Source organism: Heterocephalus glaber, unplaced genomic scaffold (assembly GCF_053883595.1).
Source record: "Heterocephalus glaber isolate CG9 unplaced genomic scaffold, H.glaber_assembly_v1.0 deba00001687, whole genome shotgun sequence".
NCBI lineage: Eukaryota > Metazoa > Chordata > Mammalia > Rodentia > Bathyergidae > Heterocephalus > Heterocephalus glaber.
This window is the reverse complement of record NW_028258412.1, coordinates 11,331,689-11,357,901: the sequence shown is the minus strand read 5'-3', so window position 1 is coordinate 11,357,901 and position 26,213 is coordinate 11,331,689. Positions and strand designations below refer to the sequence as shown.

The window sequence follows — 26,213 nt, the reverse complement described above, 5'->3', positions numbered from 1 at the left end:
ACTCCAGAAGTTTCTCCCATCATAACTCTCTTCTCAATGGCTTTCCCAGGACTGTCCACTACTCTTTTTTCAAATTAGATATAATTGTGACTCAGTGTAGAAGACGTGTTAATAAAATAAAACGGGGAAGTAATGGAGAAACCAGGAAACACTATATACAAAATATATGCCCTGGAGATCCCACACAGAGGAGAAGGGCAGACAGGTGATACGCCGGTAGCATGGCCATGCCTGTGGATGGATGGTAGGATTGTGTACCATCTTGTTTCTGTCACTCTATTTTTTCTATGCTGTGCACACATATATGACTTTGCTCATTAGGAAAAGAAGATATTTTGAAAATACAATTTATCTTCTTACTTACTTATCTCCCCCTCCCCCACGCCAGGACTGAGAATAAACCTCAGAAGGAAAACTGGGCTTGAATCATTATAAGTGGGTGACAAACAGGGATGAATGAATGACTAAGCGAATGAAAGGAGCCAGGGATTGTATATTCTTAAGAAGAGACTCTATAGCTCAGTGGTTAAGAATAAGAGCTTTGAACTTAGACAGAGCTGGGTTGGAGTCTGTTTTGCCTCCAAGCTGTGTGACATTGGGCAAGTAATTTAACCTCTCTGAGCCTCTGTTTCTTCATCTTTGAAATGAGGCTCAATAATTCTTACATGTTATGGGGCTGAAGAGAGGGTAGGGGTGCACAGTCCCCAACTCAGAGCAGACCCTCTGTAATCTGAGGGACATGGAGACAGCGCAGGCTTTGAAATCAACCTGGGTTTGGTTCCTGGCCCTGCCCTGGCCCCGCCCCAGACAAGTTGTGTGATGTCAGGTAAATCACATCACTTCAGTGCATCCCTGTTTCCCCTGTGAGATGAAAGTGTTAGCAGTACAGCTGGCATATATTCAGTGTTTAGTGTGGGCCAGAGTCTGAGCAACAAGCAGGTGATGTGGTGTAGACTCAGACCACCCAGGTTCCCCAGCTGGAGAGCCCTGGGCAAACTGCTAAACCTCTCTGTACCTAAGTTCCCTGCCCCCACCCCCCCATCAGATGGAGTTACTATCAGTTTACTGCATTAGACTTCTATGGAGATTCAAGAAGTCATCAATGCACAGTGCTCTGAAAAGTGCCTGCCACTTCAAGAATTTATCTGCATGAGCATCATAACAGCCATCTGATGTTAAATACTCTCTATGCCTAAGAGGAGACTCTCAGAGAGGAATGGACCTGTCCCAGGCTGCACAGGCAGCAAATTGTAGGACTGGGATTTGAACCTGATTTGGCTGCTCAGCAAGGCTCTTACAAGGGTGGGTGAGGTGTCTGGCACATTCGTAGGTTCGTTTGCACCTGGGGATTCAGACTTCCTGCCCAGTGCCAACCCAGCCCTTCCCTCCCGCTCCTAGCCTGTGATGGGCTCTGAATTTTCTGCAGCTTACATCAACACATACAGCAGAGCCCTTGCAGGCTTAGGAGAAAGCCAAACGTATTTAGCATCAAGTCAGAGAAGCATTTCATTTTTATTAGTGTTAATGTAATATGTTGTCTTTCCTCGCTGAACTCTTGAATAAGTTCATCAAGGACAGGCTGTATTTGTGTCTTCTTAATAACAATCCCTGACTCCAAAGGCTGCCAACTGAGAGCCCTGAGTCAGGGCTACTTTATTATGTTCTCTGTCTTTTCTCTTTCCATTTCATAAAATGTGATTGCAGGTCTGGGAGTAGGGGGGATTAGAGTGGTATAAAAGAAGGATCACAAGCTTCGGAATTAAACAGATCTTATTTTAAACCTGTTTTTCTACTATCTACATGTCTAATTCTGGGTAAGTGAATTATCCCTGAGTTTCAGTTTTACTACTTGTGAAATGGGATAAAAAGAGTCTCTAACTATCGAAGCAATGAAACACTTATAACATGGCATAGTCCATGATGACCATTCAGTAGCCATTAACTACTACTACTAATGACAGCAACTCTTCAATGATCTATAATAAAATAGAAGGTGTGATAAGCACTTTACATATATCATTTTGTGAAAAGCAATAGGAATAGTGACTGCCATGAAGTAGGGGCTCAAAAAATGGCAATTATTGTCATTAGCAGTAATAGCTGCAAAACAGCCTCTGGGTTCCAGGACCCCTAAGGAAACCAAAATCCATTGATGCTCATGATCCTTATGTACAATGGTGTAACATTTGCATATAACAGACACACATCCCTGTGTATATTTACATCATTTCTAGATTACTTATGGGACCTAATACCATGGCAATGCTACGGAAATTGTTGTCATACTATATCGTTTAGGAATAATGACAAGAAAAATTTGTACAATGTTCAGCACAACTTTTCTCCCAAATGTTTTCTATCTATGGTTGGTTGAATTTGAGGGTATAAAACAGATATAGAACCCTGACTGTATTTAATTCTTGCAACAAATGGGAGATGTTATTATTTTGTGTGTATCAACTTTACATTCTGTAGGGAATCTAGCCAAGCACAGGCAATTACTGTTCATGTAAAGACCATGACAGGGAGCACAGAGGAGAAATTCCCAAGAGGAGAGGGGTAGGGTTTTCTGGATGGTTCCTGAGCCCAGGGTAGGACTGGGAAACATGCTCCTGTGGACAAGTTCCTTCCATTAATGCCTCAATGGGGAAGGGATTTTTTTTGTGAATTGAATTAGAGTAGAACACAAAAACTGGAAGGATTTCCCTCCGCCTTGATCAGACTCTCCCATCCCATCTGCCTGTGTCCCCAAAGTGTTCATCCATGTGAATCTCACGGATGGCAGAGATTGTGGATTCTTCCCCAGCATAGGCAGATGCAGCAGATTCAAGGATGCTGTCATAGAGAGCCAAGCATTCCGGCCAGACGGTTCTGATTTCAACTCCAGCACTGCCTCTGTCCAGCATGGGGCCTGGACCCAGCATCTCCACTGTTCAAGCTTCAATATCTACATCTGCTCACTGGGCACATGATGGTAAATGCTTTGTTCAAGGCCATGAAATTTAGTGATAATCAATGGAAAGCCCTTTTTGACCATGAAAGGCTGAGAAAATGTAGTGAAATACACCCAGGGCAATGATGTCCCCCAAGAACCATCAGCAAGGGACCAGTGTGGTGCACCACGAGTCAGTCTGGCAGACTCCAAGCCCTGCCACATACTAACCATGTAATTATGGTGACCCCATTTCCTCATCTTTAAAAATGGGAATGGTTACAGTAATGCATAGGGTTAGTTAACAATTCAATACACACAAAATGCTTACAACATTATCTGTGCCTGAAGGGCCCAGCGAATGCTGGCTGTTTGTATTTTCATGTGTATTTAATATGGAGTGAAAAGGGCTTCAGGGGTAGGAGGCAAGCTTTGAACCCTAACAGATGTGGAGTTCAAATCCAAACTTGCCTACTGATGTGCTATGTGACCTTGTGCAAGCTACTTAATTTCTTTGAGCTTCAAGTTTTCTCCCCAGTGGCTGGGGCTGCAAATGAAATCTGCTACATATGTGTAGCTGTAACTCTATGACAGCTGGCTCCAAAAATGGCACATGTTTAAATTTTCAATACCCATTACAGTAAAAGACACACTGCTATTAGTTCTCCTCAAAATATTCCCTCTTGCTTTGAACACACTTATCTCTCCATTCTTGTCCCTTTCTGAAGCAGTTTGGGAGTCCTCTTTTGTGAGTGGCTTTACTTGTGCAGTCCTGGCTGCCTCAATGTCCTGGACAGATTCAAAATGTTTACTTTTCCCGGTCATTCTGACCATGGGGAAGAGCCTGAAGTTGTGTGAAGGTGCCAGATCTGGTGAGTAAGGTGGATGAGGACACACCATAATATTTCTACAAGCCTGCCTTTCTGTTCAGCGGTGCTCATACCAACATTCACTGCATTTATTTTTTATCACACCGTGTGAAGACACTCACGAAAGAGGACTTCCAGAACTGCTTCAGAAAGCGGCAAGAATGATGGGATGCTTGTGTTCAGAGCCAGGGGGCATATTTGGGGGGGGTTCATGGCAACGTGTCTTTTACTGTGATAGAAAAAAATTTTAATTTAAATATTCACCATATATTTTGATCACACAAAAATGCTGAAAACTGGCAGCTGTTACGATACCATCGCTGTTCCTCCTTGGTCCCTTCAGCCCCTCTTGGCGGTCCTCCCGCCCTTACCTCGCTCCTCCTCCTTCTCCCGGACGACCCTCCCCTTGAGGGCACGGCTCCAGGCCCCACCGTAGTCGCCCAGCTTGGCTCTCTCGCTGGAGTCCTTGCCCTTGAACGAGGGTCCGTACCTGCGGGCAATACTTAAGGCTTCACCCGCGTCGCGGAAGCCTCTGGCCAGGTGCAAGTCTCCCAGGAAGGGCAGCTCAGCGCCCTCGGCCGGACCTCCCGCGGCAGGGTTGGCCTGGTTCTGGGAGACCGCGGGCTGACCCACGAAGCCAGAGTGCAGGAACACGAGGCTCCCGGCCGTCAGGTAGAGAGCCAGGAAGGTAAAGAAGCGCACGGGTTTCCTGCGGAAGTACCGCTGGAATTTGAACCAGAGCTTGGCCATAGCGGGATCATTCCGGACTGGCTGGGCTGGCAGGGTGGGGAGGGGCGGGGGGAGGCCTGGTTCCCCAAGCTTCCCTTAAAGATGGAACCCTTGGGGGTCCCCAGACTCACTCCCTCTGCACAGGGCAGCGCAGAGGCCAGAGGGCAAGGGCAGGTCCAGCGCTTGGCTGAGGCCAAGAGAAATGAGGACAGGGCTCAGTGGCCTCCCAAAGTCTAGGTGAGTTTCCTGGGGCCAAGAAAGGGGACACATGGCAGGTAGTTCCATTTTCCTACATCTTGTTCTTCACCTCAGACAGGTCCCAAAGAACTCCAAAAATAGTCATTGGAAAGGGGTCCAGGGGTTAGCAGCCGCCACAAGTCGCTCTTTTCCCTTCCTCAGCTCGGCTCCGAAGGCCTGTCGGAGCAGAATGTTCACTGAGGGCCTTGACTCTGGCCTTGCCCACAGCTGGGGGCAAAGCTCCGAGTGTCCACCTTCCGGGAACAGAAGCTGATGATCTCCATCCAGTCAAGCATCAGGGCACAGGGCTGCCACCTGCAAAATACCACAGATAAGGCCCTCACTGAGCCCCTCCCTGAGGCACTGGTCTTTTTAAAGGCGTCTTGAGCATCCTCAAGGGAGGAGTCAGCGCCTCAGAAAGGGGAGGAGATTGCCAACAGCACAAAGCAGCTCAGCAGCAGAGCTGAGAGCCCCAGCCTGAGCCTTCAGAGCACTGCCTTCCCTTTAAAGCAGACAGGAATGGGTTGGGGGAGCTTGAATCCTCCAGGGCCCCAGTTTTGGTACAAACTCCATCTCGGCCAAGAGCAAGTCCTTATGGGGTGGTGGTTTAAAGCTGGTACCCATGGCAATTTGTTCCAGGACCCTCCGTGGCTACCTAAACCCACAGATGCTTACATCCCTTCTATAAACTGGTATGGTATTTTCATAGAACTTAATGGTGTCCTCCCATATACTTTAAATCACCTCTAGATTGTCTATAGTATCAAATACAATCATGTTGTGTAAATAGCTGCTGTGCTGTATGGTTTTATTGAGAAGAAAAAGTGCATATGTTCAGTACAGATACAACATTTTCTGAGTATTTTTGATCTATTGTTGGTTGAATCTGGAAATGCAGAACCTGCAGATATGGAGAGCCAGATGTACATTGCTCTGCATTTCCTACATATTTGTTAAGTAAACACTGATCTCCTTAAGTCCAAAAAGCAGTTCCTAGGTCCATGTGGAGTTACCTTCAGGCTTGGTGGATTCTCAATCTGCCCAAATGCATTCATAACCCGCCCCCCCCCCCAAAAAAACCAAAAACATTTCATGAGAACTAGTATGTACCAGGTACTGTCCTAGTAACTGTCCTAGGTACTGGAGATGAAGCACGGAGCCAGAGACAATATTCCTTTTCTCACAGGGCTCACATTCTACTGGCAGAAATCAAGTCCATGGGCTCTCTCTTCCATCCAAGGAAGAAAAGAGAAATGAAAGGATGCAGGATTATTTAGCAATGCAGTCATTCATTCAGTATTTATTGAGTGCTTACTGCATGCCCAGCTTTGTTTTATGCCCTCTCCAAGTATTGCCTCCCTTATTCTTCTCTTCATTCCTATGGGAGGTAACTACTTCCGTATTTTACAGAGGAGAACAATGATGTTACAGAACTGGTCAATGGTCAAGCTGGGATGTGAAGCCAGAATGGCCCGAATCCCAAAGCACTGCTCTTGACCACTGCCTTTTTGATTCTGCCTTTCTTCCACATAGTCTGAACATCACTTGGGAATTAGAGACATGAAGCAGTATACTATCTCCACTGTGTCCCAGTTTCTGGAAGTGGCTCTCCCTCTGTCAGGATTTCTGGGATGATAGTCTAAAGAAGCTCTGATTCAGAAGCCCCTGAGCACTTGGTAAACATGAAGGAAGATCTCTGCCTTCTCTAACCAGTATCTCTGGTTGAAGCAGAAACCTACAGGCATCACAGAGTGCCCTCAGATAACAGTGATAAGCACAGAGGGTTAATAACCACTGCTTCGTGAGTAAATGCTCAGGATCAGGAGGAAAATAGAATGTAAATTAGAAAACAGAGAAACTCCATTGGGACCATGTTGTTTCATATTGCTACCAGGAGGGGGCACCACGACAATCTTAGCCAAGGCAATGAGATTCAAATGTTGACAGTGGATGATGTGAATTCTGACAGCTCCTCCTCATTCAGATAATACCCTGGGATTTTAACTGTGGTTTAGGGTCTCGAATCCTATTTATTCAGGAACTAATTACTGAGCACCAGTCACCTCATAGGCATTTGGAATAGTGAACAAAACAGGCAAAAATCCATGCTCCTGAGGAGTCAAACCATCCATCCATCCACCCATCCACCCACTTGTCTTTCATCCATCCATCCTTCCATCCTTGTATCTGTTTTCATCCATCAGATCTCTTATTTGTCTACTTAATAAGTCATCCATCCATCTATGTCCATCCATCCCTCTGAAGTATACAGTCCATCCATCCATGCAACTCCCTACTAATCCAGGTATCCACCTACTCTTCCATTCACTTAAAAACCCACTGATTGTCTACTATGCATGTGCTAGGAATGCAGGAATAAATAATTCAGAATTTCCACTTTCTGAGAATTGAGAGTCAATGAAGGGAGAAAGCAGTTTAAACATTAACTATACTACATAGGTAATGATAAATCCTGTAGTAGACACATGTGTGTGTATGTGTGTACACATGATACAGACCCAAATTAGTAATGTTTATTGAGCATTTAACATAGGCCAGACTGTTTTTTCTCTACACATACATACTCTGATATTCTTCTCATTACAATTCTGCAAGGGAGACTCGTATCTATCTTAGAGTTGTGAAATGAGTATCAGAAAGATTAAGTAACTTGTTCAAAATCACACAGCTGGTAAATGGCAGCTGGGCTGTGAATCTAGGACCACCCAACTTCAAAGCCATATTACTAACCATGCCCCCATTCTGTGTCTCTTGAGAATGATGACAACTACATACATATACCCAGAAAAGAGCCTTTACACTTCAGCTTTCGGACTTTGGCTTAAAATTTCAGAAGGTTGTGGACTCTGGTGTGGGAAGACTTGGAAGGTGGGAGCTGAGGCAGGGAGGATCTACCCTTGCCTGGGGGATCAAAGACAGCTTCCCCAGGAAGTATCTTTGACTTGAAAGGTCTTGCAAAAGGAGCAAAAGTTCTATGGATGAAGGAGCACCAGAAGGATAGTCTGGGGAGAAGGGACAGCACACATAGAGGGCAGGAGCCAGACCACAAGGGGCCTTGATACTGAGCTCAGGAGTCTGAACTGTGTTCCAACAGCATTTGTGGAATCCACTGAAGTTTATAGCCACACCGACACATGAAGAGCAGCCTCTTTTCAGCTTGAAAGCACCCTGGCCGTGGGCTGTGCCCCATGGTATTCCATGTACATCATGCACACATATGCCAGGATGAGAAAAAGCCAACAGCCCTCATAAGGTGCCCTCACTTCTACAGACATTTAGGCTGGAGCATGTGCTGTGGACACACACTGATCTGGGTTCAAATCTTGCCTCTTCCACCCAACAAGCGGGTGACTGGGGCAAAACTCTTCACCAACACTCAGGTACCTCACCTGTGATGTGGGCTAAGAATACCCGCCCTCCCTGAGGGTGACATTGTTGTAGCCAGGATGCCGGCATGGAGGAAATACTCAAGGAAAGCTCTCACCCACCCTCCCCTCTCACCATTAATGACAGCAGCCTTAACTTCTTCATGATGGGGCCACAATTCATATGTCTCACTGATAGGTGGCTCTGAACCACCATGGTACATACATGACTGCCCCTGGACACTCATGCACGTACCGCTGGTGGTTCAAGCTGGTGAGAACGTGTTAAAACCCCTGCCGCATCAGCCTGAGGGCTGCCGTGGAGATGCAAAGCCTGCACCATGGGTTCCCTGTGGCGCCTTGCCTCTCAGGGGATATTTCTGGGTCTCATCCTCCTTTGTTGCTCCTTTCTTGTTCTTTCATACTTCATCACCTCTTCCATCTAAGTGGGTGCCAGATGGGCTTTGAGAGGATACTGAGCTCATTAGCAGCTGGCAGGGAGCAGATAGAGACCGGGCTTTGGTGATGTGGGATGGGAAGGGAACCCGTGGTGAGAGGGACAGGCAGGAGAGGCTGAGTTCACACCCACGTTCGGAGCTCCATCCCCTTCCCAGGAGGGAAGGTGCCGACCTGAGCCACCCACAACATCCTAGGAGGACAAGCGCCCTGGAATCTGAGTCCCCTGTGGGCCATGGTGTCTGTACCGGCGCCACTTTCTCCCAAGCACTGGTAGATGAGATGAGTGAGAAGAGATGGACCGGCCCCTAGGGGGCGCCTAAGTCTACAGCCACAGCTTCAGGCCGAGAGCCAACACAACCAGGCTATGGCCTTGGGGGGCTGCAAATTCAGGGCTCTGTGAAGGCAGTAACTTGCGTTATTCACAGCCGAGTGGTTCTGGGATCCCTGCTGAGTGATAGTCCCTTGCCGCCAGTACTTCTCTGCCTCCCCATCCATCAGCCATTCTCTCTCCTGTCTCTCCATCTCTGTCTCTCCAAACCTCTACCTCTTACTAGCTGCCATTTGTTGAACACCTGCTCCATGGCAGGACCTGCCTGTACAGGCTTTACAGACATGTTCTCACATGTCCCTGCATCCCCACAGTGTGTGAGGCCAGCCTGGTAGGTCTCCCCACTCCACAGACAGGTTGGCCTTCAGCCAGCCCCTTCCTTCTGCACGTCCGTTAGCTCAGAACATGTGGGGATCATGACCACATCAGCACCCTCTTCCCCCATCAGATGGGTGCTGCTGGCCCTCTGGGCTGCAGCTTTCTCTCTGCAAAGTGAGCCAAGCAGAAAACGGTCCTGGGCAGGGACCAGACAATCCACAGGGCTGGCGTCACCACTCACCAAGACGGTCATCCGTCCTCGCTTCATACCAGGCTCCCCGAGCCTCAGTGTCCCCATCTGTTGAATGCAGGGATGTCCTCGACCCAGCCTCCCTCCAAGGGTTAGCAGAGCATCTGCAGGGACCAGGCTGAGGGCTCCTTTGTGGGATGGCAGCCTTCGTTACTGAGGTTGTGTTTCCAGCAGGAATCTCAGACTATTTTTAGCACCAAAATGAACCTCTGGGGTTGAGCTGCCAAGAAAAAGATGGGTGGGGTAGAGCTGTCCTGTAGGACGGGGAAACAAGATGCACAACCTGCCCTGTGCCTTCTCTCCAAGGAGTGAAAAGGGTTTCCCCTTCCAGATTCATGGAGAGGGAGAGGCAGGTCCAGATGGAAGCCCCCTAGCTTGATATGGGGGACAGAAGCAGGCTGGAAGAACTGGGCAAGTCCAGGGACCAGTTGACCCTCTGACCACCCAAGTTTGGCCAAGAAACGGCTCTCAAGAAACCTGATTTGCAAAGGTTTGCCGTCTTCACAGGGCTGGGTAGGAGGCCCCCCGAGGAACTGGGGAACCCCCAGGAAACAGGGAAGCCTATGCTAGACGTGAAATCTGCATCTTAACCTAATAATACAAAATACCAGAAATCACTGTTAAGTGCTTACTATGTGGCAGGCACTGTGCTACGTACCTTATTACCATTGTGCTGTTTAGTCCTCATCATAATCTTGTGAGGTGACTACTAACCTCTCTGTACCTCAGTTTCCCTTCTGGAATGAGGAAATAATGGCATTTATCACATGTTGTTGATGTGAGAAGTAAATAAGTCAATATATACAATGTCTTAATATATGTTAGGTGTATCCTTTGTTATAATAATTTATTGAGAATACACGTGGTCAGGTCGGCCCAGCACCCCTTTTTTGCTGGTTTAAGGACCCACTATTCCTTCACGGAGCTTCTCTGTCACTAATCGTCAGCTCAGTGGCTTGGGTGGAATGGATTCCCCTCACCAGTTGCCGCGAAATTCTTGGACCTCTCTCCTGAAATGTGTGTGCAAGAATTAACGTAGGGTGTATAGAGGCCTGGGAGGGAACTTGCTAGGTCTTCCCGATGAGCATCTTCAGACAGTCCTAAGAACTTCGATCTTGTTTTCCAAAGTGGCTACAGACATGGCTCCTGCAGCAGAGTCTGAGCACTGCTGTTGCTCTTCATCCACTCAGTGGTGTCACCTTTCCATTTTGCCAACCTGGTACAGGGGCTGGGCCCACCCCACCCACAGACAGATTTCCCAGTGCCCCTGTCTGTGTCCCTTTGCCCCTGGGCTTTCTCCAACACCTTGGACGCTCTCTATTTCTGTGTGCCAGCACCGCTAGGGACTTAACCTTTGTTTGGATGAAGCCCCAGCTGGTACCTGAAGGAGCCAGTGCTAAACACCCCAGCTCCCTCTCCCCTCAGTTGGCATAACTCTTTGAGTTTCCCCAGTGGGATTTAGCCTCTGTTACCCTCAGTATCAGCTGACTCAGTAACACACCCTGCATTATATCTTTCCTGCCTGTCTGGTTTCCCTGCTCTGGTAAGGGCAGAAGTCAGTGTGCTCTTTATCTCCCACTTTCCAGTGGTATCTGGAGTAGACCATGGTTTATATGATCTTTCCCTTACTGCTATATAGGTGAAATATTTCCAATTTTCTCTCCTTATGCGCAAGTCATGCTAGGATCAAGATTCTAGGAAGACAATGTAGACTTTCTCAACAATGAAGCATAGACACACCAATGTCCATTTTACAGAGGAGGATGTTAAGGCTCTGAGAGATTAAGGACAAGCTGGCAAGAGGCAGGGCGTGAACTGATGTGCAAAACTTCCTGAGTCTCAAGGATGGGATGCAGTGGAAGGTGCTGAGCAGACCAGCAGGACTGCCGGCCCCCTCTCTTAATGACTGCATCTCTCAGTGGAATTCCATCCTTCCTGTGTGTGGAGACATAGAGGACCACCCCTCAAACACATTTTCTCCAGGGAGGTGGACCCCCAGTTCCTTTTGTCAAAGTTTCTTCTCATTCCTCTTGTTTCTGGGGCCAGCTATTTGACAAGTGAAAGGTGCAGTGAAAGAGCTTGAGAAGAAATGCCATTCTAGCCAAGTGTGGCGGCCCCCGCCTGTGACCCCAGCACTCTGGGAGCCCGAGGCAGGAGGATCACAAGTGTGAGCCCAGCCTGGGCAACTTAGTGGCTTAGCCAGACCCTGTCTCAAAATAAACATGAAAAGGGGATGGGGGTGTGGCTCAGTGTGAAGGTTCGGGACTCAATCCTCAATACTGGGGTGGGGAGGCCGGGAGAAATGCCATTATAGATGACGAACTGCTGGCTTTTACTTGTGGTCTTTAAGGAACCCTAACTGTGTTAACTGGCTCACTCTGAAGAAGGCCTTTACACCCCACAGAGGTGGGGGTGCTTTAGGACACTCTCCTCCACTCTTCGGTGTGCTGTGGTTTAGACCCTGCACCGAGATGGACAGGTGGGCTTCCTCCGTCTCTGCTTCCTGGGCAAACCTGCAGGTTACATCTGTACCTACAGACGACCTCCTGGGCTGAGTGCTTGGGACTGCAGCATCACCAGCTCTGCTCACTGAGGCACAGGCAACTGTCCCCAGGTCCTGAGCATACACACAGCCACCCCATCGCCCCAGGAAGAGTCCAGGAGTCCCCACTTCCCTCTGTTCCCAGGAAAGGGACTCAGCTGCTACCACCCTGTGCTCACAGCCTGTCATCCTCATCCATTTCCATTCATCTTCCCCAAATCTCAAGAAAATAAATGGGAAGGCAGAGCGCCATTAGCTTAATGGCCTTTAACACCCAGCCATCTGCCATGATGTAATTAAATAAAAAAATCAGAAGGAGCATATGGTGCCCATTATAAATAAATATTAAAATGTTGTTTCCCTGGATAATGACTCCAGTCCTTTTGCTCCACAGGCAAACTTTATGGCTTCTGTCACTTGTTGCAAGGAGTGCAATTGAGCCACAGTGATCAGGAAGGGAAGTGATGTGGGAAGAGTCAAGGCAGGGGTCAGGCATGCCTGCATCTGCACCTGCCTTGGCTCCTCCGTGCAGGTGTATGATCTTCAGCAAGTGGCCTCTCTGTGACTCAGTTTCCCTGCCAGCAAAGTAGGATCCGTCCACTTTGCTGAACTGGGAGGGTAGAAGGGCTGAATGGGCTACTGTGTTTAAAATACATAGCTCCCTAAAAACTGTGTGAACTAATATTTACTGAGCACCTACTGTGTATATGGCATTGTTTTAGATAATAATTAAATTCTTACAATAATCTCATGAGAAAGATCCCATTTGTTGGGCTAATTTTTCAGATGAGGAAACTGAAGTTCAGGAAGGTTAAGTCATCTGCGCGAGGTCACATCTAGCAAGTAGGAGGACAGGATTACAGGGTTCACACCCAGGCAGTCTTGTTCCAGAGCCTTTAGTCCTAAACATATGCTAAGCTTGACACAACCATTTCTCAATAGATGGTCACTTTCTGTTCCAATTTTGTACAACCAGAGAAAACATTTACCTTTTCTTGTGGCAAAACCATTTACCCAACCTTCATCTCAGAAAAAGATGGAAACTGGTCCGTGCGTTGGTGCAATACTGGTGAGCACCCAAGGCAGGCATAGAGGATACACCTCTTTTGGGATCCCCACCACTGCTCAGAAGGGGAAGCCATGGCGACCACACCATGCCACATAACCCTGGCACTGCTGGTGGAGGAGGGATGGGCTCAGATCTCAGACTGGTCCCTAGGAACCTGGGGTTGGGACTTGAGTCATTCCTGTCTCTGCTGGTTATTTGGATAAAGACCTGTTGCCTCAGGAAACCTTATCATGTGCCCAAAGAAAGAGCAAATATTAGGCCACAGTGATGAAGCGAGGAAAGAAGATGAACAGAGGAGAGATTCTGACAGTGGATCTCAGTGAGTGGTAGGTTCTTGACCTTGGAGAGCCAGAGATCAACCTTCCACGGGTGTAGCCAGCACTGAATTGGAAGATGTGGGTACTATTCTTGCCACAGGGCTGGCCACACTTTAAGGGTTCAGTAAGTCTCTGCTACAGTTAGTCCCCAGAGAGCAGCAAGAGTATAGAACCCAATATCCTCTTAGCATTTCATCCAGCAACTGTGCTCCTTGGTATTTACCCAAGAGAATCAAAGGTTCATACGCATCCAGACAATGGAATATTTTATAGTGCTAAAAAGAAATGAGCTATCAAGCCACGACGAGATGTAGAGGAAGCTTAGGTGCATATGACTAAGTTCTAACAGGCTATGCTCTGTATAATTTCAACTCTACAACCTTCTGGAAAAGGCAAAACAACAGAGACAGGAAAATGATCAGCCATTGCCACGGGGTTGGAGGAGTGGGTAGGTCACAGAAGACACTGGGGACAATAAAAGTGGCCTGTGTGACATAATGGTGGCTCTAAGTCACATGTTTGTCTAAACCCACAGAATGTACACCACCTAGTGTGAACCCTAAAGTGAACTGTGGACTTGGTGACATGAGGTACCAGCGTGGGCTCCTAGACGGTGACAGGTGTGCGGCTGTGGAGAGACATTGATGACAGGAGCGGATTGTGTAGAGACAGGAGGCACATGGAGAATCGGGGAGTCTTGGCGCCTTATGATCAACTGCTGCGAACCTCAAAGTGCTCTAAAAATACAATCTATTGAACTCTAGAAGTAGGATAACTACAACTGACAATAATTAATTGTGTATTTCAAAACAGCTAGTAGAGGGGATTTTGAATGTTCCCAACACAAAGAAATTACAAATGTTTTTAGTGGCAGATATGCCAGTTACCCTGATCTGGCCATTATATGTTGTGTGCACATACTGAAATATCACACCATACTCCTTCAATATGTGCTATATTGTGGCAATTAAAATTTTTAAATAGTCTATTTTTTAAAAAAGAGACAATCAAATCCCTGCAAAGGCTGAGCCCTTGGATGTAAGGAATCCGTGATGTAGATTACCAGCTCTGGGCTAGGGGAAGGGCCGAGCTGCAGGAAGGCACAGGGTGCTGGAGGGGCACAGGGGTGAACAGGCAAGTCCCTCTTGTTCAGCCCATAGATGAAGGGGATCCAGGCTGCAGGTCCCCCAGTCTGCTGCCCTCCTCAGAGCAGGCAGCTGGCGGCCCTCGTCTGGGCCCGGATGGTTGCCTTTCTCAACAGGGGCTTGTAAAGAAAGGCCCTGGGTCCCTATCATTAAGCCATCTGCAGTCATCCCTCTCCTCCAGGGGTTGCTGTGGCGTGGGTCAATTAGTGCACATTTGCATAGACTTTCTTAATAGGCTGCTAATTGTCTGGGGGGATAATGGATGTCTCTGCTGTTTCTGGGCAGAGTGTTTACCCAGGGGGCAGACCTAAAGGAGGGTGGAGAAGCACTGGATGAGGGGGCAAAGGAGGGGACAGAGGGGAGGAAGAAAACAGGATGCAGCCTTCTAGCACTGATGCTCAGGCAGCAAGGCAAGGGGTTATTTGCAACCTTTTGCTTCGGCTGTGTGTGTGCCTCTCAAGGCAAACGCCTTTCTCACTGCGGGCCTGGTACAATAATCTGAAAGCTCTAGCGATGAAGCGTGGGAGGGAAGCTATGAGGCAGAGGGTGGCACCGGAAGGAACCGCTGAGAAGACACGTGAGCTGAGACCTGAAAGTGAGAAGAGGAAGGGCATCCCAGGCAGACGGGCACCGCGCAAAGGCTAGGCCGGGGGAAGGAGGAGGCACCGCCTCTCAGGCGATGCATTCTGCTCAGGGTTGTGGCTGAGCTGTTGGGTGACTGGACACCCGGTTCCTAAAGTCTCCCCCTCCCAAGGTCCAGGAAGGTCCCTCACTCCCATCCCAGCGGGATCGGCCCACATCTCAGTGGCTCTGCAGCTGAGCCGGGGTGGACAGAGCTTGTTGACACCGCAGCTGAGAACAGGTCACAGTCCAGGTCATCAGCACTGCTCAGGGGGCTCTAGAACTTCTTTCCGGGTGGGGTTGGGGTCATGGGGGCCTCAAGGCCTGAAATATTTACTATCTATTGCTTCAGAAAGCACCCATTGACGCTGGATCTTCCTCCACAGTGAGAGCTGACCTGGAGATTATCGGGGCGGGGCACGGGTTAGGGCCAGGGAGGAGGTCACCTTGTCCGTGCTCACAGCTCAAAGCCCACCCTCAGGCCACTCAGGATCTTCCTTAGAGCAAGTCCCTAGGAGCTAAAAGGACACCTGGAGATTCACCACCTAGCAAGATGGCCTTCCCTCACAGAAGGGGAAACTGAAGCCCAGAGAAACTCAAAGGAAGCAAGCTCTGTCAATGTGAAATGCCTAGCATGGGCCTTGACCCAGGTGAGTGTTCAGTAAGTTTTAGCTATAGTTTTCCTAATTGTCACTATACCATAAAATCCTAGAGTTCTAAAGGTTCTTAGAAACCAGCTAGTGCAAGTCTGATGTGTTACTGATGAGAATCCTGGGGCTCAGAGAGGCTGATAGAGTGGTGCAGGGTCACACGGCCAGGCCAGAGCAAGCTGGCTGTAGGACCTGCTGCCCTAGAGATTTCTTCTCAGTGTCCATGCTGCCAGTCCTCATTGCTCCCAGCCACAGTTTTGAGCAAATGGCCACTTGCTGGCTCCACGCTGACCAGGATGGACTAAACTCTAATTTAGGGATGGTGACAGCTTTTATTAGCAACTCTTCCCCAGGAAGGAATTTTCCACCGGGCGTGTCCTCAGCAAGAACTGTTGTCCCCACCCCCAAAGCCCAGTCTTCCTGACCCAGCTATTCATGCATGCGTGTGTGTGTGTGTGTGTGTGTGTGTGTGTGTGTCTGCCTGTATGTGTCTGTGTGTGTTGTGTGTCTGAGTGTGTGTGTTGAAGGGGTCTCTGTCCCCCACATGACTCCACAGAGTCAAGGGTCTCTTTCTTGTGGAGCACCCTCCCCAGCAGGACTGACAGGCGGGCTCCCAGCCCATCAGAGCAGGAGGAAGGACTCTCCAGTCACCTGGCCAACTTCCTCACTGGCAGATGGGGAAACTGAGGCCCAAAGGGAGAGAGGAAGGGGCTCCTATAGTGATGCAGTGCCTCCTCTCAGACCCCAGTTTAACCCTCCACACCCTCCCCAGGAAGAAGAAGAGTGGCTAAATTATTACTGATTGCACATCTGCTATGTGCTAGACCCCTCCATTCACACCGTCCTGGCCTCTCTGAGAGGCTCTGGGCAGCAGTTGGTTTTGTTCTCACCTCACAGGTAAGGAATGCAGGGCTGGAGAGATCAGCTGGCTTGCCAGCTTGAAGGCAGAGCTGGTGATTGGCAGAGCAAGACCCAAACCTAGGCCTGTCCGACTCTAGAACCCTCCATGATAACTCGTTTCTTCCAGGCTCTGAATTCTGATCTCTGAGCCTGAGGCCTCCTGCCTGTGGTCAGTGGGGCTGTTGGGAGTCCTCCATCCTGGGGAAGCCTTTCTTGCCTGTGTGCTGGAACCTGTGTGGGCCATTAGAACCTTCTAAAAGGCCCAGAGGTACCTAGGTGCTGGGGCATCTTCATCAAGAGTTTTGCTGTCCCCTGCAATAGAAATCTGTCCCCTGCAACAGAAAGATGTCTCCTGAAATAAGAAAATGTCCTTCCAACAGAAAGATGTCCTTCTTTAACAGAAAATTGTCCCCTCCAATAGAAAAAATGTCCCCTGCAACAGAAAAATGGCTCCTTCCCAAGAAGGCAACCACAGCCAAAAACAGAATGACTCTTTCGCTACTTGGTACAGCATCCAGACACCACGGTAACCAGGGAGATGGTGGCACAAGGCCCATAGTGCACATACCAACAGACCCAATCATGTGTGAACACGTGCACCCCACACCTGCCACCCCCAGCATCCCTATCTGACCTGCATTCCAGCACATGGCAAGAGCCCTGAAACCCAGTTACACACAGAAGATGCTATGCAATTCACCAAGAAACCTGGTTAGTGTTGGAAGTAAAGCCAGAAACAAGATTCTTCCTCCCTTGGGATGTTCAGGTGAATATACCAGCATGTGCCTTAAACAGCCTAGACCAAGGGTTCGCATACTCAGCATCACCGATATTATGGGCTAAGTTTTTGGTGCTGGGGGAGGGTCCTGTGCATTGCAGGGTGGGTGGAGCATCCTTGGAGACCAGTATTGTTTCCCTGTCTTTGAGGGATGACTGATGAATGTCTTGAGACACTATTCTAGACCTTCAGCTTGTGGGGAAGCAGAAGAGTGAACCAGACCTTGGTCATCAGACTCCACATTCACAAAGCTCTAATGTCAGCTTCAAGAGCATCAGAGGTTTCTTCCTAGTGCCGGCTCTCATAAGATGGTGTCATGAAGTTCATGCCAGGGCCCCAGTTTCTGTGCTGGGTTACTACGGTCTGGTTCTGTGTATGTTAGTTCTATGTATGTTGATTCTGAATTTCTGTTTCAAGCTCCTAAGATTCCATCTCCTCCCATAGCAAGGCTGCAATTCTCCCTGGGAGATAGTCATGCCTCACTGCCTTCCAGGGACCAGGATGAAAGACGCACCCATGAATTATATATCGAGAGTCATCTCAAAATTGCTCGGCAATTACCGAACACCCAAGGTCAGCTGCCAGGAGCAAGAGGGAACAGCTGGATGGAAACTCACCAATATGCATAAAAACACTGCCTCCTGGGAAGCAGGTTTAGGGACTATTTTATTTTTTCATTTTGTTTATCCATCTTTTTATTTTCTATAACTAACTGTGGTTTAAAAAAAGAGACTGTATGAGTTTTGATGTCAATCAGACTTAAGGAATTTGAATCTTGGCTTCATCATGTAGGAGCACTGAGAGTATAGGTGAGCCACCGGAGGTCTGTAGCCTCGGTTTCTCATTCATAAAATGGGGTGAAGCTGCGCGCAGTGGCACACACCTGCAATCCCAGCATTCTGGAAGGCTGAGGCAGGAGGATTGCAAGTTTGGGACCAGCCTGGGAAACTGAGGCACTTAGTGAGACCCTGTATCAGAAAAAAAGGGGGGAGGTGGGGACTTAGCTCAGTGCAAAGGCCCTGGGCTCAATCCCTAATGCTACAAAGCAACAACAACATCAAAACAAAAACCAACCAACCATCCAAACAATACAAACAAAACAGACACATATGGGCACTGGGGGATATAATGGGAAGTGCTTAGCACAGGGCCAGGCAAACCCTTGGACCTCAGTGCTATGCCAGACATTGCTATTTGCATGTCAGAATTAACCCAGGCAGCCAGGGCAAGCAGAAGGCCCAGGGGTTCTGGGATGCGGAGGAGTTTTTCTGAGTCTCTGCTTGGCCAGCTCCATCACTTGGCAACTCAAGACAGCAGAGAGAGCGTGCCACTTTTCTGAGCCTTCATTTTCCTGACTGTAAACTGGGTATAATCCTGCTGTCTCTCAAGGCCCCAATGAACACCTGGCTCCTCTAGGTAGAAGTTCCTAACTATTGCTATCCTGGGCTGGGGGCCGATGGCACCACGGGAGGACAGGGGCAGAAGTTAGAAGTGGGGATGGCCCCTTCTCTACCAACTTACTATCATTCTTCAAGAAAGTCCTCACCAGCCCCAACATTAATAGGTCACTGCTGTCATGATGGCTTTAAAATTAGACAAACGCCCCCATAGACAACCACGAATTCGCCCACATAACCCCAGGAATAAAGCAGCCAGGCTAGGAGGGCGGACGGTCTGTCTGGTTACAGCCCGGGGAGGGAGAGGGAGGCAGGAGAGCTGGAGTGTGGTGCTAGTGGCTGCAGCCCCTGGGGACTTTGAAGCCTCCTCCACCTTCCTAGGGGGCCCAGGACAATCTCTGCCCAGAGCACCAGATGAAGAATCTGTGATGCTGGTCCCATGAAGGGTTGTGAGTTCGAATCTAGATCCCGAACAACAAGCTGGGCGTCCTGGGTGCCATCCACAGCCTGAGCTGGAGCTTCCTCATCTCTAGACCTACGCAGCCCCGCTGGGCTTGTGCCCAGAAGCACATCCTGCTCCATTTAACACTCTGCTCTTGCTGTCTGGAAATCCTTAAGTTGTGAACAGGGAACCCTGCACTTCCCTTGGCTGTGAGGCTTGAAGGAAGCTCCTGACCTTGCAGTCACAGCTTCATAAAGGGCCTCTCACTTCCTTTCTTCCTGCCCCACCTTTCAAGGTCACTCTATGGCTGTGTGGCCCATAGCAGGTGGATTGCCCCCTCTGCTCCTTTGGGTCCTCCTTGGTAAAACACAAGAGCAAAACCAACTTTCAAATCTCTTCTGGTCCCTACTTCCTGCAACTTTCTCCTATATTTAAGCTACAATTCACTCCTTTATTCAATCAACAAACAGGCAAGTGCCAAGCCAAGATTTGCCCCACAGACCCTGCCTGAACTGGGGGATCTGCCCACAGGGAAAGTTTGTCTTGCACCAACTGCATCATCTCTAGGGGAAACTCCTTCCTCACCCCAGAAGATCTCTAGGGAATGAGTGTTCTCCTTCCAGACCCAGTTAGGGAGCAGGGGACAGTGAGTTTTCATTTCTTCACTCCACAAACATTTACTGAGCACATCAGGTGCTATGGATACAGCCCTGAAGATGTGGCCCAGCCCTCAGGAAGACGACAACCTTACAGTTTAGCTTTGAAAATCTTGGGGCCTGGGCTGCTTTCAAGCACCAGTGAGAACGATTTCACTTACTGAGCTTCCAGAAGCTTGAAATGCATGATTTCTAATGGTCACTGTGACTCTATAAGGCCTGCCCCTTATACTGATGAGAAACTGAGGCTGAAGGTCACAGGGCTCACAAGTCCCCTCAGCCCCTTGGCTGTCTTACTGCTCAGGACGAGGCCTCTTCTAGAAAGTCCTGATTGCCAGCCCGGAGCACAAATGCCAGGCCCACCAGACAAAGGGGACGCCTCACCCAGCACATTAATCCTTAGTCTCTCAAATCAGAGAGGATGGCACTGAAGGCCAGAGAGAGGCCCTCCCTGGCCATTGGTCCCCTGGGGCTGACGCTTGCATCCCACCTGGATCTGATTGGCCTGTGAGCCCGATCCGGTTGGATCATTACTGTAGGATCTTCAGGGAGGGCACCAAGTGAGGATTCTCAGAGTAGGGTGTGCCTAGGAACTTTGCCGGGGGGGGGGGGGGGATCAGAACACAGCTTACTGGCCCTGCCCCCCAGATCCTGAGGAAGCCAGAGTGGGGGCAGGTGAAGTGTGTGTCCAAGGTCACAAGGCCAGCGAGGGGCATGGCTGGGATGGAGTGTGGCTACTTGCAAGCTTCATGCCCATAACCACTGTCATCAGCTGCCTCCTGCCAGCTCCTGTGAGGGACAGCCCCAGGATCGCAGAACTTGGCAGCCTGTTTTTAATCAAAACCACAAGAAGACAGTACCACACACCCAGTGGGAAGGCTGAAAACCAAAAGAATTCAAAAAGCATAAAAGAGCTGGAGAGGACAGGGAGGAAGGAAGGGGAGCTCCAAGCCTTCCACTGCAGGGCTGCAACAGGGCACACAGTCCCTCCGCAAAACTACGATTGTGCTCTACAAGATGAAGAACATCCACCTAGCATAGACCCAGAAAGATCACTCCTAATAGTCAACTCAAGAGAGAAGGAACCCCTGCTCACACAAAAGCTGCAGGCAAATACAGCAGCTCCATCTGTAATTTCCACAAACAAAGCACCCTCATGGCTAGTGACCAAGGTGGCACATCCATGCCATGGGGAGCTTTGCCGCCATACAGGGACCTGCCACTGACACCCCCACCTGTGCCAGTGCATCTCAAAAGCTGATGTTGTGTGGAGTGAAAGAAGCCACAGTGGAAAAGCTGCAGGCCCCATTTGTGCAACGTTCTTGAAAAGGCAAGAGGAAAACAGATCGGTGGTTGCCAAGGGTGCGCATGGAGGGAGGGAGGGACCACAAAGGGCACAGAGGTTGGAGGGTGATGGAACTCCTCTGAGTCTTGGTTCTGCTGGAGGTTACTTGTATGCATTTGTCAGAGGTACAAACTAAAATGAATTTATTTTACTGTAGGTAAATTATGCTAATAAAAGCTAAAAAAACAAAACAAAACCCACCAACAAGGCACTGTACATTTCTCCAGCGATGCTGGCTGCTTCCCAGAGGAAGGATGCTTCCCAGAGAATGAACACCTGCTTGCTCACTTATCTTACGTCCCTAGGATGTTCACCTGGAGGGAAGGGAGGAGCTGCTCAGCCAGGCGGGGGCGGCTCCCGAGCACCTGGGCTCCCATGTGACCCGGGCTCCTTGCCTGCTCTGCCCCAAGACCGAAACATTCAGGGTTATTTTTGCTCAGCGAAGTACCAGCCGCAGGGTTCTTTCTCCGCAGCCGCCACCCCCTGCTGTGTTTATATAAAAACACATTTGCACAGGGTTTTGTTTTTACTTTTGCCTCAGCGGCCTGGATCCTATTAAACGTGGGGAGGCCTGATTATCTGGCTGGAAGCAGCAATGAAGGCGGCTTGGAGGGAGACTTGGGCACTTGCTTCCTTCCCACAAGTCCCTGGAGCCCTGGGGTCTCTGCACAGAGGTGACACAAGTGTTCACTGGTGCTCACGCGTGTATGCGTGCTTTGTCCCTGCCCTACTGACATTTGGGACAGGGAGCGTCTTTGTGGGGGAGGGGCTGTCCCCTGCTTTGAGCAGTGTCCCTGACTGGGCCTCACAGGAGCCCCCAGCACTCACAAAGATCCAGTGCACCAGTAGCCGCTGTTAGATGTCTTCTCAGCATGGCATGAGGATGAGCCCCATTAAGAGTCACTAACCCTGCTGCGCAAGCGCAAGGACCCGAGTTCGATCCCCAGTACCCCCCCCCAAAAAGAGTCACTGACCCTCATAAAGAAAGCTCGTGGGAGAGCCCAGCCCTGCACCCTTCTGCCTCCCAAGGCTACCATCAGCACCCTGCTCTGTGTCCCCCACCACTGGATCACATTTGTGGCTCTTACTTGGCACAGAATGTGCCTGGCACATTTCCCAGGTCAGAAGCTCAAGGCATTTTGTGGCATGAGCAGGCCATGGTGACAGACAGGATGCCAATGGTCATGGGCTTCGATTTGAGGTCACTGTCCTGCAAGTGCCAGCCACTGGCCACTGTGTTTGGACTGTACCGTGTGCCAGCTGTCCCACATCACCTCACCAAGTCCCCCTGCTGCCCCAGTCTGGAAATCCACAATGACCCCGATTTTACAGGGGAGGAAACTGATGCACTGTACTAGTGGGTGGCAGAGCTAGGATTTGAGCCTGCCTGATGCCAGAGCCCTGCCTCTTCACTATCTCACATTCTCCTAAGGCATTTCTGCCTTAGCATTTTTGAAGAATAAGATACCTACACAGCGGGAGAGGGAAAGTGGGTAAAAAGCTGAGAACTTGCTTGAACTTCCTGATTCAAGTATAAACGCAGTGCAAGGAGTACAGACTTCGGTGCAAGACAGATTGGTGTCTAACTTCTGCTCAGCCTCTAACCAGCTCTGTGAACTTGGGCAAGTAACTGGGCCTTGGTGTCACCATCTGTAACATGGGGACGATGATTATAATATCACATAGGGTTTTGTAATGCTGCAAATTGCTTACTGGGGCCTGGAAAGTGGGCTGCACTCAGTAAATACAGGCTGAAGCCGGGCATAGTAGTGCACACCTGGAATCCCAGTGGTCTGGAAGGCTGAGGCAGGAAGATCATAAATTCAAGCCCAGCCTGGGAAACTGAGCAACAGACTCTGTTTCAAAATTTCAAAATTAAAAATTAAAAAGAGCTGGAGATGTAGCTCAGTGTGGAGGCCCTTGGTTCAACTCCCAGGATGGCAAATAAGTAAATAAATATTTAAAAAATAAATAAGTGAAAGCTGGGTGAAGACTCATGAGAAGTGTTGAGGAGAATAGCCCAAGCTAACCTGGAAACCAGAGCTAGAGTGAGTTTATGCTGAATCCCTCAGCAAGGCAAGGGTGTTCAAGTTGCAGACAGCCCCGATACACACACACACACACACACACACACACACACACACACACACACACTCTGACCCCTGAGCTGGTCTTCTTTGGTCTCCTGCCCTCCTCCACTGGGACCAAATAAAGATCCCCTGTGTGTGCTGCAGTGACAGGACACCAGGAGACAAGAGCTCACTCAGGCCTTCACTCAAGGAGTCCAAAGGATGCCAGATCTTTGTAGACTGCATAACTGAATTCAGCATCCCTGGATGTGTCTTCACTCAACCTCTAGATCATCCACCCTGCACCCCCAGGGCCTTTGGCCTGGCCTCTGATCAGTGGCTGCCCACAGCCTCTCACTATGGAAAGGCAACATTGACCTGCCCAGCCCTGACCAGGGACAGAACCAGGACAGGGGCACAGGGGCCCCCAGCCATGAGCCATAGGAGGTTCTGCTTCTCATTAACTCAAGAGCATCTGTGTCTCCTGCAGAGTGGCTGAGAGCTCTCTGGAGCTGCTTTTCTCCTGAAAACAGTCATTTGCAGGAACTCACACTGCATGGACAGAAGGGATTGGGCTGCTGACCACAGTACCTTGTGCACGGCTCAGGTTCTGAGGGCTACTTAGACACTCAGCAGCTGCTACCAGCTGCTGGGATGTCTGGGCTGGGGACAGGAGAAGGGCACATCTCCAAGCTCCCCGGGATAAGCTGGGATTCCTACAGTGAGGCGACAACAGCAAGAGCACCATGCCTGGTGTCACAGCCACTCAGCTTCTGTAACAAATACAACAGACAACAAACGCTTCTTCCTTACAAGTCAAAGATCTGTGAAGTCCACGGTCAAAGTGCCGCCAGATCTTATAACTGGTGAGGTGCTGGTTCTTAGCTTGCAGAAGGATATCTTCTCACTGCTCCACCTGGGAAATGGACCAAGCTCTTTCCTGTCCCTTTTCGCCAGCACATGAATCCCATGCAGAGCACGTCTGCCTCCATGACCACCTCCCTTCCAATGCCCCTAGCTGCAAATGCCATCACACTGGGCATGAGGACATGAGCATGTGAACTTTAGGGTGCATTAGTATTCAGACCATAGCACCTTGTGAATTAGTGTCCCGGGATGCCATAACAAACTACAGTAAACTACAAATTAAGTGGCTTAAAGCAGCAGAAGTAGACAGGCGCAGGGGCACACATCTGTAAGCCCAGCACTCTGGGAGGCTGAGATAGCAGAATCACAAGTTTGAATTCCTTTTCTTACCAAGACTTTAAAATCTGGTGTGTATGTCACACTTACAGCACACTTCAATTCAGCCTGGCCACATTTCAGGTGCACAGCTGCCACACATGGCCATTGGCCACCAGAGCGGATAGATTGGTCCTAGAGATATGGATGCTTGCTTGTGGATTTTTTTTTCCAGTGCTGGGGATCAAATTTTGTGCATGGTAAGCAAGGGCTCCTATTTGTAGATTTGCAGGGCTGGAAAAAGATATCTAGATTCTTTTGACTCCAAAATAAGAAACACTATGGCTGTGATTCTTTGGCTTTGACTTGTGTCTCTGCCTCCCAGACTCTTCCAGGTTTCAGGTGACCAGTTCACCAGCCCAAGAGCACCAGCCTTCTGCCACCATAGCCAAGCCCTGGCTGAGGGTGGCTCCAGGCTACTTCGGTCAAGGGCTTTGCTGGAGGCTGACCCAGGCCAGCTGGCTCTGTAGCCCACGTGGATCATGTGGGTCAGAAATATCTCTGCAGAGATGCCCACAACAAGTGCTGCAAGGCAATAGGACTGTGAGTCCTTGGCTGCCTTTGAACCCCAACTCAGCCATTCCCAGCTGGGAACACTTGCCTGCTATTTTGTAAAATCAAGGTCTTTTCCACGGGTTGGCAGGAGGGTCAAAGCTAGAGCTATAAGTATCACATCAGACATCAGGTAAGCATGTTACCCAGAATGGCTACTTTTATCCCCAATTTATAGATAGGAATGTCGAGGCTCTGTGAAACAAAGCAACTGCCCAGCATCACATAACTGGCAAGTGATGGATTTAATAACCGGGGTTCCTTTCTCAATGGGTGGTTGTGAGGATTAAATAAATAAAGCACTTTGAAGATGGCAGGGCAGTAGATTTTTGTTATATTATCAACATGTCATCATCAGCAAAATCATCATCACTGACATTGACATCATTCTCATCATGATGCCTGGGCACTGCCTTTGCCATCATCATTGATGTTATTATCATTGTCATCCTTATTTTCTACCTCCCAGTGTGTATAGAGAGTACAAAGCATAATGTTGTGTACAGAGGAGCTTGACTTAGCAATAAACTGTATTGAGTCAAACCAATAACACACACAAATAAAGGCAAGGCTGGAAGACAGCTTCCATTTGGAAAACAGATATCCCACACACACATGTACACCTGGGATATTTTGGTTGGCCAGAGAAAGCTGCCAGTCCACAGCTTCAAGAGTGCCTTTGGGGAAGAGAAACAAGCTGCCTGCTGTAGGTTCTGAGGAGGCTCCCAGCTCAAGGAGACTGAGCGGGTACAGCCTCCAGCTTCCACTTCTTGGCCACCCCTTGGGGAGGTTGTCAAGGAGAGTAATCATGCTTAGGTCTGCTCCCACAGAGGGCAATTCTACCAATACTGCAAGTCCACAGTCTCTGTAAGCCAAGCTCTGGGCAAACCACAAATGTGCTCTTCAGCTACCTGTCTTCTCCACCGTGGAGGAGCCACTTTCATGACTTCTTCCCCCCTCCACCCCTGGCCATGTCTTGC

The 26,213-nt window shown here is 49.3% G+C and overlaps 1 protein-coding gene across 4 annotated transcripts in view; it reads right to left on the bottom strand.

The window, feature by feature from the left end:
• Positions 1–26,213, bottom strand: part of Wscd2 (WSC domain sialate O sulfotransferase 2) — a 112,286-nt gene that overhangs the window by 45,428 nt on the left and 40,645 nt on the right. For 3 of the 4 annotated variants that reach the window (XM_021257317.2, XM_004843620.3, XM_087198438.1), the window contains exon 2: positions 4,173–5,082. In XM_021257317.2, coding sequence (XP_021112976.2) covers positions 4,173–4,551 — 379 coding nt within the window. In that variant the 5' untranslated portion in view covers positions 4,552–5,082. Of the gene's footprint in view, positions 1–4,172; positions 5,083–9,499; positions 10,139–26,213 lie in introns of those variants that run through there. The other variant, XM_021257316.2, reaches the window with a different exon arrangement.